This window comes from Hyla sarda, chromosome 1 (assembly GCF_029499605.1).
Source record: "Hyla sarda isolate aHylSar1 chromosome 1, aHylSar1.hap1, whole genome shotgun sequence".
In the NCBI taxonomy this organism is placed as follows: domain Eukaryota; kingdom Metazoa; phylum Chordata; class Amphibia; order Anura; family Hylidae; genus Hyla; species Hyla sarda.
Genome location: NC_079189.1, coordinates 282,676,744 through 282,690,078, shown reverse-complemented (window position 1 = coordinate 282,690,078; position 13,335 = coordinate 282,676,744). Strand labels below are relative to the sequence as shown.

Below are 13,335 nucleotides of genomic sequence, written 5' to 3'. Positions count from 1 at the left end.
TTGCAGGTTATGTCATCCAGAGAACCCTCCATAAAAATGTTGGCAAATGGAGTACATTTAAAGGCAGATTAGTTTTTCATACAGAAAATGTCATCATCTGCTAACATAAACGGAGAAACTTTTTATCCAGACTTCTTCCCTGACTCTAATTTAGAAGAATAAATAAAGTTTTATCCATTTTTATATGAAGAGATCTCTCTCTTGTTACCTCTCTCATATGGAAGAAATCAAGGTGAATGAAAGGTCTTAAAGTATCAAAGGATACACTCACCTGAAGAATAAGACCTACAATAATTGAGGCTTGTTCTTTGGAGAGACTTCCTAACCATTATGAGCACATTCTACTACGTCTACCTCCATATCCTCCATTATGGGGATAGAACCTTGATCCAGGGATGTATTCTGATCGCCATATTGGAGTTGGAAATAATTATTTTCCTCTGTTATGGGGCAATTGCCATCAGACTTATGTTTTTTTTTTTTTTGCCTTCCTCTGGATCACCACATAAGGGTTTTAGATTGAACTTAGGCATTATAGGCTTTACATCCAGACTGAAAACCCAGCACAGGGGTCTGCTGTGTTTTTTTAATCTTTGTTATCCCTTCTGTGTTTCCAGTAGGACAATGAGGAAAGCAGAGATTTTTACTAGCCATGCTCTTACTTTCTTCGAATCCAAAAGCAGCACACTAACCCACTCAATAAATTACCGTTTGCATTAGCTGGTCTAGTGAATATGTTTTTTTTTTTTTCCATGTCTGGTTCCTTATAGGGCTTTTGGCCCAATGCTTCAAAGAGAATAAGGTGTCAGGGGACCTGAATATACTTTTGGTGCTGTCTTCAGACTGTAGGAAAGTAAAATTATGGTTATTTTAAAGCTCTACTAATTTAGGAAGGCCTGTAATATTGCCTAATTGGTCTTCACTACTATCACCATTCTTCTATCCCCCAAACTTTCAGCAGTATCCCCCTATGAAGTTGTTTTTATATACAGCAAAATTAAACATACTCTAATGGAAACAGTTAAACGTAAACAAAAATGCATTGTAAACCAAAAAAGTTATCAATTTGGTATCATATTTAACTTGAAACCAGTCTCCCCTTATTTTGTATGCAATACCTGCATGTTCACCAAGATCAAAAGACCCATTAGGTTCCTGGAAATCACTCTCATGATGCATCATATGGCATGAGTCTGTATAGGAAAAGTGGGCAGGGCTATCCTGGAGGTCTGAGTGGTTGTCTTCAGAAAGACCACTATCACTGGCAGCAGGTGACCACACATTCGAATCTGAGGAGGAATCATTAGGTGCCAGCAGGAAAGACAAAAGTGCTTCTTCGTCCTTGGGAGGGTTCTGCATCAGAACAGAAAAATAATAACATACAAAACATAAAAACAAGATAACAATATGGATTCACCATGGATAAATAATTTGATATACTAACATTTGTTTCAGATGTCCAAAAGGGCTCAGCAGATGAACATTCATGACGAAGAATACCATCTTGGCAATCAAACAGTAAATCTAGAAGCTCCAAACTCTGCATACCAGCTTGATTAAATGCATTGGCACCCTATGTATATAATAGAGAAGTTATTGAGCAACTCAAAAAAAATAAAAAATATTTTACAACCTGTACTCATTTAATAATGTATTATTGTTTGTTGGATATTTTTTATACCAAAAGATGTGAATAAACACAAAAACAACAGCTCACCCCACATGCCAGATTGTGACTTGGATCAATACAAAAGGAAACAAGAAGATTTGATCCAGCGCAGCTTGCTTGTGTATACAATCTTTCTTTAGTACAGTAAATCCATTAAGTAGACACAGGTACAGGGAAAAAGTAATGTGTGCTGACTAATGCTGCCAAGAGTGGCTGAAATGGCTTACTTTTGTAAGGGTCATGGCAGGTGGTGGATCCTCTGGGCCTGTGTGGATGATGACGTGAGCCGTGCTAGGGAGCGGAGTCTAAGGTGTCACTGGTTTTCACCAGAGCCCACCGCAAAGCGGGACGATCTTGCTGCGGCAGGTGGCACACAGGTCGCTACCGCTGACACGACCCGTCCACACAGGTTGCTGGGATGAAGCATGGTACAGAAGGATACAGACAAGATGTGGTCAAGATAGCAGATGGACAGGGCAGGTGGCACAGTAGCGGGGTCAGGTCACGGAACAAAGGAACATGACAGGAGAGCGCTCACGGCCAGCGTGTCTGGCCGGAGCGCTGACATTACAACTTTTTCATTGTACAGAGGAAGGGGTCATTGATACATGCCAGTTAGTACCCTGAAACACATCTAGTCTGTATAGACAATAACCAAAACAGAGGGAATATAATGCTGTAAAACAGAAAAAAGGCAGAGCTTCCCATGGGATGGTATTGCTGGTGTAATCAGGTGCGTTCGCATTATATACAATCGGCAGAACTGCTCACCTGATTAGGTTGTGTACCAGCCACAACTGCTATATGTGCATAGATCCAAGAGAGTGGTGCTGCTTCCCCGATTTCATCGTGAAGGGATCTTCAGCCAATTTTGTAGTAGAGCGAGATGCAGGAAAAGGATAGGTAGCACAATCCACTCAGACATCAGTTGAAAGTAAAATTCTTCTTTATTGTAGCCAAATAACAATGCGTTTCGAGGCTAACACGTGCCTCTTCATCAGATGATGTAAGCCTGTTTTACCTGACGAAGAGACGTGTATTAGCCTCGAAACACGTTATTTGGCTTCAATAAAGAAGAATTTTACTTTCAACTGATGTCTGAGTGGATTGCGCTACCTATCTGGTCTTTTCCAGCATCTCGCTCTACTACAAAACAGAGGGAATTCAGACCTCAAGGAGTAAACTTATTAAAATATAATCTTCCAATTATGGAAATGCAGAGAAATAAGATGTAGATAGTTTAAATAGAATATGTGATTTATTAAATAAATATCAATAATATACACTTAGACTGGTATCTGTGCAGGACCCTTGCTACAGATCCAATAAAATCAGTTAAAATAACACTTAAAACATGGTATCAATTCCAGTATTTGTAATAGTCATTACAGCAATTACATTTTCACAGTATGCCACCTTTGTATTGTGTCTCAGTTATAGATCCTTATAGACACATATGATTATATCCAATGATGTAGTCTATGCAAAAAATTCCCAAAAAATAATCCTGTGTGCCAGTAATTAAACTAAGCAGAGTTGCAATGTGAGCGCTGGATGATGCAAAAGTTATAGTATAATTTCACAATGTCCCGTTATCGGGACGTGGCCTTTAGCGGAGGGTATGCGATACAGGTTGGCACGGGCTGTACTCGGCCTGTATGTACAGAGTACCTGTTTCCAGATGCAGATCGTCGCTAGAGGTGTCCTTACAGTGCGCTGGTTCCATGAACTGCAGGGGGATGCCGACTTCTAGCAGCAGGATAATTTTTTAGGATTTTTTTGCATAGACTACATCATTGGATCTAATCATATGTGTCTATAAGGATCTATAACTGAGACACAATACAAAGGTGGCATACTGTGAAAATGTAATTGCTGTAATGATTATTATAAATACTGGCATTGATACTATATTTTAAATGTTATTTTAACAAATTTTACTGGATCTGTAGCAAGGGTCCTGCACAGATACCAGTCTATGTGTATATTATTGATTTTTATTTAATAAATCACATATTTTATTTAAACCAGCTACATCTTATTTCTCTGCATTTCCATAATTGGAAGATTACATTTTAATATGTAATAAGTTTACACCTTGAGGTCTGAATTCCCTCTGTTTTGGTTATTATTATTTTTTTTGGCACTTTTGGGTATAGTGCAACTCAGTACCTCAGTCTAGACTCAACATATTTATATTAGTGTGCAGCCACCCAATTCATGTTTTAGTCTGAATAGACACCTAATACGTACTGCTACCATTGGATTGCTACGCTCCAAATGAAGTTCCAGTTTGCTCCACCACTCGGGCAGACTCAATCCAGGATTGTGATTTAGCGCTTACCAATGCTATTAGCGCTTACCAGCTGCACTCCTGTGACATCAGAAGCCACTCCTGTCCTTGCCAGCCACGATCCTGTAACATGAGTGATACAAGTCTCACCGCCAACTGCTCACCTCTCGCAGACTCTGCCAAGCCTGCACCAACTAGAGGTCTTTCAAGGTGAGAGGTACAGAGTACCAGCTACTTCTTCGCATGCAAGCATTTGTTCGGCTCCTGCCATCTATATAATTATTGTGCCAGCAATTAATGCCCCATCAAGGATGGTTGCCTTAATCAGAACTGGTTACAAAACATTTTTTTGGCATTTTGCACAGTAATAATACAGTTTTCATGAGTTTACACACTCATACCGGACTATCAGATGCCGGACAATCATATCTACATCTTAAACAGTTTTATTGTTTAAATCTGCCGGGATCTACAGTGTATGCCATTTACATGTTTATCATATAACAAATCATATAATTTTTATCTTACATTGTGTATATATATTGGCAACAGTTATATCTAAATGTGTATGGAGCTACTGTATATCATTCTCTTCTAACAGCAGTACAGCGTATATACTAGGTGTTTTATATGAATTTACATCTAACTATTTTCCTCACAAGGGCCCTGTGTTGAGATAGTATTATTCATATTTTAATATTACATTTAAATCATCTATATTTGAAGCACGGTCTCCTTATCATATATTCATTATTGGGTTCATCATGTACCAGATATTGTAGGTTTGGTTATGTCCTTGGGGTCTGGATCGTTTTATACAATTGTATATCCATTTACGCCATAGGGTATTGGCGAACATCCATAGTCACCTCAGAGTATAGCTGTGAGCTGCACTTTCTAGTTTCTATGTTACTGACTAAATTCTGTGTACTGAGACCAATAGACCTATAATACCAGTATACAAGGAGGTATATTATTACCATACATATTACCATCACACTGTTACTGACCAAATACTGTATACTGAGACCAATATTACCAGGATACAAGGAGGAATATTATCACCATACATATTACCATTACATTGTTAGTGACCAAATCCTGTATACTGAGACCAATATTGCCAATATATACCAGTATACAGGGAGGAATATTATCACCATGCATACTGTATTACCATCATCCCCAAATCCCCAAATCTAGAATGGCCTCCATGTTGGAAAATGCAGTCCAGTGTACATCTTGCACAATGTATGCAATCCTTGAACAGCAGTGTGAGGGTGCATATTGTTGTGCGAGATGTGTGCGAGTTGTTCATTTTGAAGCCCAGATTCTGGAACTAGAGGAGCAACTGGCAACACTGAGATGCATTGACAAGCTAAAGAGGGGTCTCCTGCTCACTGAGCAGGTACTCTCCGGGGTAAAGGAGGGGGAGGATAGTGGGATGTAGATGCAGGACAGTCAGGCAGTTAGCTGGGCTACAGTTAGAAAACAGGGTAGAGGGAAAAGTGTCAAGGAGGCTAGTCCTGAACTGGCACACCCCAACAAGTTTGCCCGATTGGCAGATGAGGGGGATGCCATTTCAGAGATAGCAGTACTGCAGCAGGACTCTGCCTCTGATCGCCAGGAGGGTGTCTGCTCTAGTAAGGAGAGAGGGAGAAGTGCAGGGAAGGCCAGACAGGTACTGGTAGTGGGGGACTCAATTATTAGGGGGACAGACAGGGCGATCTGTCACAAAGACCGTGATCGCCGTACAGTGTATTGTCTTCCTGGCACTCGACTTTGGCAAATCGCGGATCGGGTTGACAGGTTGTTGGGTAGGGCTGGAGAGGACCCAGCAGTAATGGTACATATTGGCACCAATGACAAAGTAAGAGGTAGGTGGAGTGTCCTTAAAAATTATTCCAGGGACTTAGGGTGCAAGCTTAAGCCAAGGACCTCCAAGGTAATATTTTCCGAAATATTACCTGTACCTCGAGCCACACCAGAGAGGCAGCGGGAGATTAGGGAGGTAAACAAGTGGCTCAGAAGCTGGTGTAGGAAGGAGGGGTTTGGGTTCATGGAGAACTGGGCGGACCTCGCAGTCAGATACCAGCTCTCCCGTAGGAACGGGCTGCACATCAATGGAGAGGGTGCAGCTGTGCTTGTTGAGAAGATGGCTAGAAGGGTGGAGGAGTGTTTAAACTAGGGACTGGGGGGGACCTAAAACATAGAGGGGGAAGATAGTGTAGATAGAGAGGGGGAACTTATTAATGTACCTGGGGGTGCAGCGGAGGGAGGGGTTAGAATAGTTAATAGGGATAGGTGTCATAGGGAAAAAAACATACACCATTGAATTGCATGTTGTCTAATGCCAGAAGTTTGACCAATAAAACTGACGAACTCGAGTTGAAAATGTCTGAGCAGGATTATGACATAGTGGGTATAACAGAGATTGATTGGACGATAGCTGTGACTGGGCTGTGAACATACAGGGTTATAGTCTATTCAGGAAGGATCGGACAAAATGCAAAGGGGGAGGGGTTTGTCTTTATGTAAAGTGCAGTCTGAAGGCCGCACTGTGGGAGGATATACGGGAGGGAAACGATAATGTGGAGTCACTATGGGTAGAAATATATGGAGATAAAAATAAAAAAAATTCTGATAGGGGTTTGCTATAAGCCACCAAACATAATGGAAGAGGCAGATGATCAATTACTGAGGCAAATAAACAAGGCAGCAAATCAAAATGATGTGATAATAATGTGGGACTTTAGCTATCCTGTTATAAACTGGGAGACTAAGTCCTGTGAATCTCATAAAGGAAACAGGTTTCTGACTATAGCTAAAGACAATTATCTGTCCCAAATGGTGCAGGGCCTGACCAGAGGGGGCGCCCTACTAGATTTAATATTAACCACAGACCTGACAGAGTAAGTAATGTGCAAGTAGAAGGACACCTAGGAAATAGTGATCATAATATAATACATTATAACTTGTTCTTCAATAAGGGAATCTCTCGAGGGGGTCACAAAAACAATGAACTTTAGGAAGGCAAAGTCCGATCAACTCGATCAAAAATATAAAATGGGATAATGTCCTCAAAAACAAGAATACTGACACTAAATGGGAGACTTTTAAAAATATCTTAAATTCTCACTGCAAGATGTATATACCTTATGGGAATAAAAGGGTCAGAAATAATAGAAAACCAATATGGATGAATAGGAATGTTAAGGGGGAAATAAATGCCAAAAATAAAGCATTTAAACTACTAAAACAGGACAGCAGTGAAGAGGCATTAAAAAGCTATAGAGAAAAATGTAAAATATGTAAAAAAAAGATAAAAGCCACAATAATAGAGACATTGCCAAAGAGAGTAAAACTAACCCCAAAATGTTCTTTAACTATATAAATAGCAAAAAGGTCAAAAATGAAAGTGTGGGCCCTTTAAAAAAATCATGAGGTGAAATTATAAATGGGGATAGGGAAAAAGAAAATATATTAAACACATGTTTCTCCACTGTATTCACTGAGGAAAATGAAATACAGCGAGATAAGGTAAACTCCCCAGTATAGTTCACCTGTCTAACCCAGAAAGAAGTACAGTGCCACCTACAAAAAATCAAAATAGACAAATCACCAGGTCCAGATGGCATTCACCCCCGTGTTCTAAAGGAATTAAGTAATGTAATAGACAGACCCCTATTTTCAATATTCAGGGACTCTATAGGGACAGGGACTGTTACCCAGGACTGGCGCATGGCAAATTTTCTGCCAATATTTAAAAAGGGGTCAAAAAGTTATCCCGGGAATTATAGACCTGTCAGTTTAACCTCTGTAGAATGTAAATTGTTTGAGGGTTTTCTAAGGGATGCTATTTTGGAGTATCTTGATAAAAATAAATGTGTGACTCCATATCAGCATGGCTTTATGAAGGATCGGTCCTGTCAAACTAACCTGATCAGCTTTTATGAGGAGGTGAGCTCCAGACTGGACCAGGGGCAATCGCTGGATGTCGTATATCTGGTTTTTCCAAAGCATTTGATACGGTTCCACATAAAAGGTTGGTGCATAAAATAAGAAGGAGTGGGCTGGGGGAGAATGTGTATAAGTGGGTAAGTAACTGGCTCAGTGATAGGAAACAGAGGGTGGTTATTAATGGTACTTATTCGTATTGGGCGACTGTTACTAGTGGGGTACCACAGGGGCATGTCTTGGGTCCTGTCCTATTTAATATATTAATTAATGACCTTGTAGAGGGGTTGAATAGTAAAAGTAGCAATCTTTGCAGATGATACTAAACTCTGTAAAGCGGTAAACACTATAGAGGACAGTGCACTGTTACAAATGGATCTGGATAGGTTGGAAGTTTGGGCAGGGAAGTGGCAGATGAGGTTCAACACTGATAAATGTAAAGTAATGCACATGGGGAAGAAAAATAAGGGCTGGGATTATGTATTAAATGGGAGAACACTTGGGACGACTGATGTGGAAAAGGACTTGGGAGTCTTAGTTAACGGTAAATTTAGCTTTAGTGACCAGTGTCGGGCAGCTGCTGCCAAGGCAAATAAAATCATGGGGTGCATCAATAGGGGCATAGATGCCCATGAAAAGGAAATAATTCTACCGCTGTACAAATCACTAGTCAGACCACACATAGAATACTGTGTACAGTACTGGGCACTAGTGTACAAGAAAGATATAGTAAAGCTGAAAAGGGTTCAAAGACGGGCAACCAGGGTAATACGGGGAATAAGAGGACTACAGTACCCAGAAAGATTATCAGCATTAGGATTATTTAGTTTAGAAAAAAGAAGGCTTAGGGGAGACCTAATAACTATGTATAAATATATCAGGGGACAGTACAGAGATCTCTCCCATGATCTATTTATACCCAGGACTGTATCTATAACAAGGGGGCATCCTCTAAGTCTAGAGGAAAGGAGGTTTCTACACCAGTACAGACAGGGGTTCTTTACTGTAAGAGCAGTGAGATTTTGGAATTCTCTGCCTGGAGGTGGTCATGGTGAACTCTGTAAAAGAGTTCAAAAAGAGGCTGGATTTATTTTTGGAGAATAATAACATCGCTGGTTATGTATACTAGATTTACAGGGACAGAACGTTGATCCAGGGATTTATTCTGACTGCCATATTGGGAGTCGTGAAGGAATTTTTTGCCTTCCTCTGAATCAACTCAGTGGGGACTCGTTAGGGATATAGGTTGAGCTTGATGGACTCTAGTCTTTTTTCAACCTTATGAACTATGAACTATGATCATACTGTAACTGACCAAATCCTGTATACTGAGAACAATATTACCAATATTACTCCTTGTATACTTGTGTTATTGGTAATATTGGTCTCAGTATACATATTAGCATCACATTGTTACTGACCAAATCCTATATAATGAGACCAATATTGCCAATATATACCAGTATACAGGGAGGAATATTATCACCATATATATTACCATCATACTGTTACTGACCAAATCCTGTATACTGAGACCAATATTACCAATAACACAAGTATACAAGGAGTAATATTATCAGTATGCATATTACCATAACATTGTAACTGACCAAATCCTGTAAACTGAGGCCAATATTACCAATAATACCAGTACACAAGGAGAAATATTATCCCCATACATATTACCATCATAGTGTTACTGACCTAATCCTTTATGATAAGACCAATATTACCAATTATACCAGTATACAAGGAATATTATCACCATACTTATTACCATCATACTGTTACTGACCAAATCCTATATACTGAGACCAATATTACCAATTATACCAGTATACAAGAAGGAAATATTCCCCCCATACAGTGACCATATGGTGGGAAATATAAGCTCTACACAGGCTGTGTATATTATATAAATGATTACATACATTTACATCAAAGCTGACCCTATAGTGTGCCTCCAGCTGTTTGTCCCCTGTGTCCTGCTTGCAGCAGCAATCCGCCGCTACCAGCAGCAACACAGCGATGTCTGAGTACACTGCGAATGTGCACTGCGACTCGTCTATCCCTGTGCGGCTGCTCGTAGCGGCGGATTGCTGCTGCAAGCAGGACACGGGGAAAAAAGCTGGAAGCACACTATAGGGTATGGTCATCGGCGGATCAGGAGCGTAAAATACGCATCTGATTCATTATTTGTGACCCTACCCTTAATGAAACAGTTGGATAAACCCTTAACATTACAATAGTTTATTTTTGGTTGTCAAAAGATTTTATTAAGTTTATTAAGCTTTGTTACTTTTGGTTCAATATAATATCATCCAGCTTAGAATAAAAGGTGCAAAATAGCACAAGGTACAAAAGGAAGAACAAGCTTCACATAAGTTTCAAATAACAATCAATAACATACAGGTGTTCGGATGAATAAACCGTTAAAAAGCCCAAATAAGGGCAAGACAGAAACAAAAAGTGGAGAAAGAAGAATAAAGAGAGAGCAGAGATTAACCTCTTCAGGACCAAGCCCATTTTGGCCTTAAGGACCGGAGCGTTTTTTGCACATCTGACCACTGTCACTTTAAACATTAAAGGAGTAGTCCAGTGGTGACTCAGTGGTTAACAACTTGTCCCCTATTCTAAGGATAGGGGAAAAGTTGCAGATCGCGGGGGGTCCGACCGCTGGGGCCCCCCGCGATCTCCTGTACGGAGCCCCGACAGCCCGCGGGAAGGGGGCGTGTTGACCTCCGCACGAAGCGGCGGCCGACACGCCCCCTCAATACAACTCTATGGCAGAGTCACCCGCTATCTGGCCGGAGAGCCTGGCCCCCGTACAGAGAGATCGCAGGGGGCCCCAGCGGTCGGACCCCCCACGATTTCAAACTTATCCCCTATCCTTAGGATAGGGGATACGTTTTTCACCCCTAGACTACCCCTTTAATAACTCTGGAATGCTTTTAGTTATCATTCTGATTCTGAGATTGTTTTTTCGTGACATATTCTACTTTAACACAGTGGTAAAATTTCGTGGTAACTTGCATCCTTTCTTGGTGAAAAATCCCCAAATTTCATGAAAAAATTTAAAATTTTGCATTTTTCAAACTTTGAAGCTCTCTGCTTGTAAGGAAAATGGATATTCCAATTTATTTTTTTATTATTCACATATACAATATGTCTACTTTATGTTTGCATCATAAAATGTATGAGTTTTTGCTTTTGGAAGACACCAGAGGGCTTCAAAGTTCAGCAGCAATTTTCCAATTTTTCACAAAATTTTCAAACTCGCTATTTTTCAGAGACCAGTTCAGGTTTGAAGTGGATTTGAAGGGTCTTCATATTAGAAATACCCCACAAATTACCCCATTATAAAAACTGCACCCCCCAAAGTATTCAAAATGACATTCAGTCAGTGTTTTAACCCTTTAAGTGTTTCACAGGAATAGCAGCAAAGTGAAGGAGAAAATTCAAAATCTTCATTTTTTACACTCGCATGTTCTTGTAGACCCAATTTTTGAATTTTTGCAAGGGGTAAAAGGAGAAAATTTTTACTAGTATTTGTAGCCCAATTTCTCTTGAGTAAGCACATACCTCAAATGTCTATGTTAATTGTTCGGCGGGCGCAGTAGAGGGCTCAGAAGCGAAGGAGCGACAAGGGGATTTTGGAGAGAACATTTTTCTGAAATGGTTTTTGGGGGGCATGTCACCTTTAGGAAGCCCCTAGGGTGTCAAAACAGCAAAAAAAAAAAAAAACATGGCATACCATTTTGGAAACTAGACCTCTTGGGGAACATAACAAGGGGTAAAGTGAACCTTAATACCCCACAGGGGTTTCATGACTTTTGCAAATGTAAAAAAAATTAAAAAAATTTACCTAAAATGCTTGTTTTCACAAAAATTTTACATTTTTGAAAAGGGTAATAGTAGAAAATACCCCCCAAAATTTGAAGCCCAATTTCTCCCGATTCAGAAAACACCCCATATGGGGGTAAAAAGTGCTCTGCTGGCGCACTACAGGTCTCAGAAGAGAAGGAGTCACATTTCGCTTTTTGGAAGCAAATTTTGCTCTGGGGGCATGCCGCATTTAGCGAGCCCCTATGGTGCCAGGACATCAAAAAAAAAACACATGGCATACCATTTTGGAAACTAGACCCCTTGGGGAACATAACAAGGGGTAAAGTGAACCTTAATACCCCACAGGGGTTTCATGACTTTTGCAAATGTAAAAAAAAAAAAAATTATCTCAAATGCTTGTTTTCCCAAAAATTTTACATTTTTGAAAAGGGTAATAGCAGAAAATACCCCCCAAAATTTGAAGCCCAATTTCTCCCGATTCAGAAAACACCCCATATGGGGGTAAAAAGTGCTCTGCTGGCGCACTACAGGTCTCAGAAGAGAAGGAGTCACATTTTGGCTTTTTGGAAGCAAATTTTGCTCTGGGGGCATGCCTCATTTAGGAAGCCCCTGTGGTGCCAGGACAGCAAAAAATAAACCACATGGCATTACATTTTGGAAACTAGACCCCTCGGGGAACGTAACAGTGTTACAGTGATTACTTACACCTTACAGGTTTTTTGAACAGTGGGCCATAAAAGTGAAAAATTTAATTTTTTTTGCACTATATTGATAGTTTTAACCCAAATGTTTCATTTTCACATTGGGTAATAGGGCAAAAGGCCCCCCAAAATTGTAGAATAACTTCGTCTGAGAAAAAAAATACCCCATATGTGGATGTAAATTGCTCTGTGGACACACTGCAATGCTCAGAATGGAAGGAGTGAAAATCTTGTTGAAATTGAAGTTGGGGGTCATGTGCATTTATAAAGCCCCCAACAGCAAAAAAAAAAACTAACATTTGTGACACCATTTTAGAAACTACACCCCTCAATGAATGTAACAAGGGGTACAATGGGAAATAATACCTCACAGGTTTTTTGAAAAGTGGGCCATAAATTGAAAAATTTGATTTTTTTACACTAAAATGCTGGGGTTACCCAATTTTTTACATTTTCACAAGGGGTAATATGAGGAATTGGGTTACAAATTTTGGAGGGTTTTTTCCCCTGACTATAAAAATACATCCACATATGGGGTAACGTGCTGGACGGGCGCACAACAAGGCTCAGAAGTCATAGAGGTCACTTTGTATTTGTGGCCTATGGCATATCAGTAGCTGACGGTTACATACATTCCGAAGAAAATACAAAAATGAAACACCCAAATGTGACACCATTACAGAAAGTACCCACTCTGAGGAATGGGTATAGGGGTAAAGAGGACATTTCTAACGCACAGGTGTTTCCTAAATTTATTTTCCAGGAATGGATGAAGGGTAGCTTTTGAAAATTGCAATTTTCAACCTATGCTCTGCTTCATTTTTCTGGGAACAACTAATATGTGACTCCGAGTTGTCGCCTGGAAATAC

The 13,335-nt window shown here is 40.0% G+C and overlaps 1 protein-coding gene and 1 long non-coding RNA gene across 9 annotated transcripts in view; one reads left to right on the top strand and one right to left on the bottom strand.

Moving 5' to 3' along the window:
- Positions 1-13,335, bottom strand: part of CREB3L3 (cAMP responsive element binding protein 3 like 3) — a 104,040-nt gene that overhangs the window by 46,110 nt on the left and 44,595 nt on the right. For 5 of the 7 annotated variants that reach the window (XM_056573856.1, XM_056573889.1, XM_056573899.1 and 2 more), the window contains 2 exons: positions 1,445-1,573; positions 1,119-1,353 (listed from right to left, as the gene is read on the bottom strand). In XM_056573856.1, the coding sequence (XP_056429831.1) occupies positions 1,119-1,353; positions 1,445-1,573 (364 nt within the window). Of the gene's footprint in view, positions 1-1,118; positions 1,354-1,444; positions 1,574-1,896; positions 1,994-3,922; positions 3,971-13,335 lie in introns of those variants that run through there. The other 2 variants (XM_056573885.1, XM_056573876.1) reach the window with 2 other exon arrangements.
- LOC130369136 (uncharacterized) overlaps positions 1-13,335 on the top strand; it is a 77,473-nt gene that overhangs the window by 34,929 nt on the left and 29,209 nt on the right. Inside the window, exon 5 of one of the 2 annotated variants that reach the window (XR_008892677.1) lies at positions 1,456-1,590. The exons of the other annotated variant lie outside the window; for it this stretch is intronic. This is a non-coding gene — a long non-coding RNA (uncharacterized LOC130369136). Of the gene's footprint in view, positions 1-1,455; positions 1,591-13,335 lie in introns of those variants that run through there. 2 annotated transcript variants of the gene reach the window in all.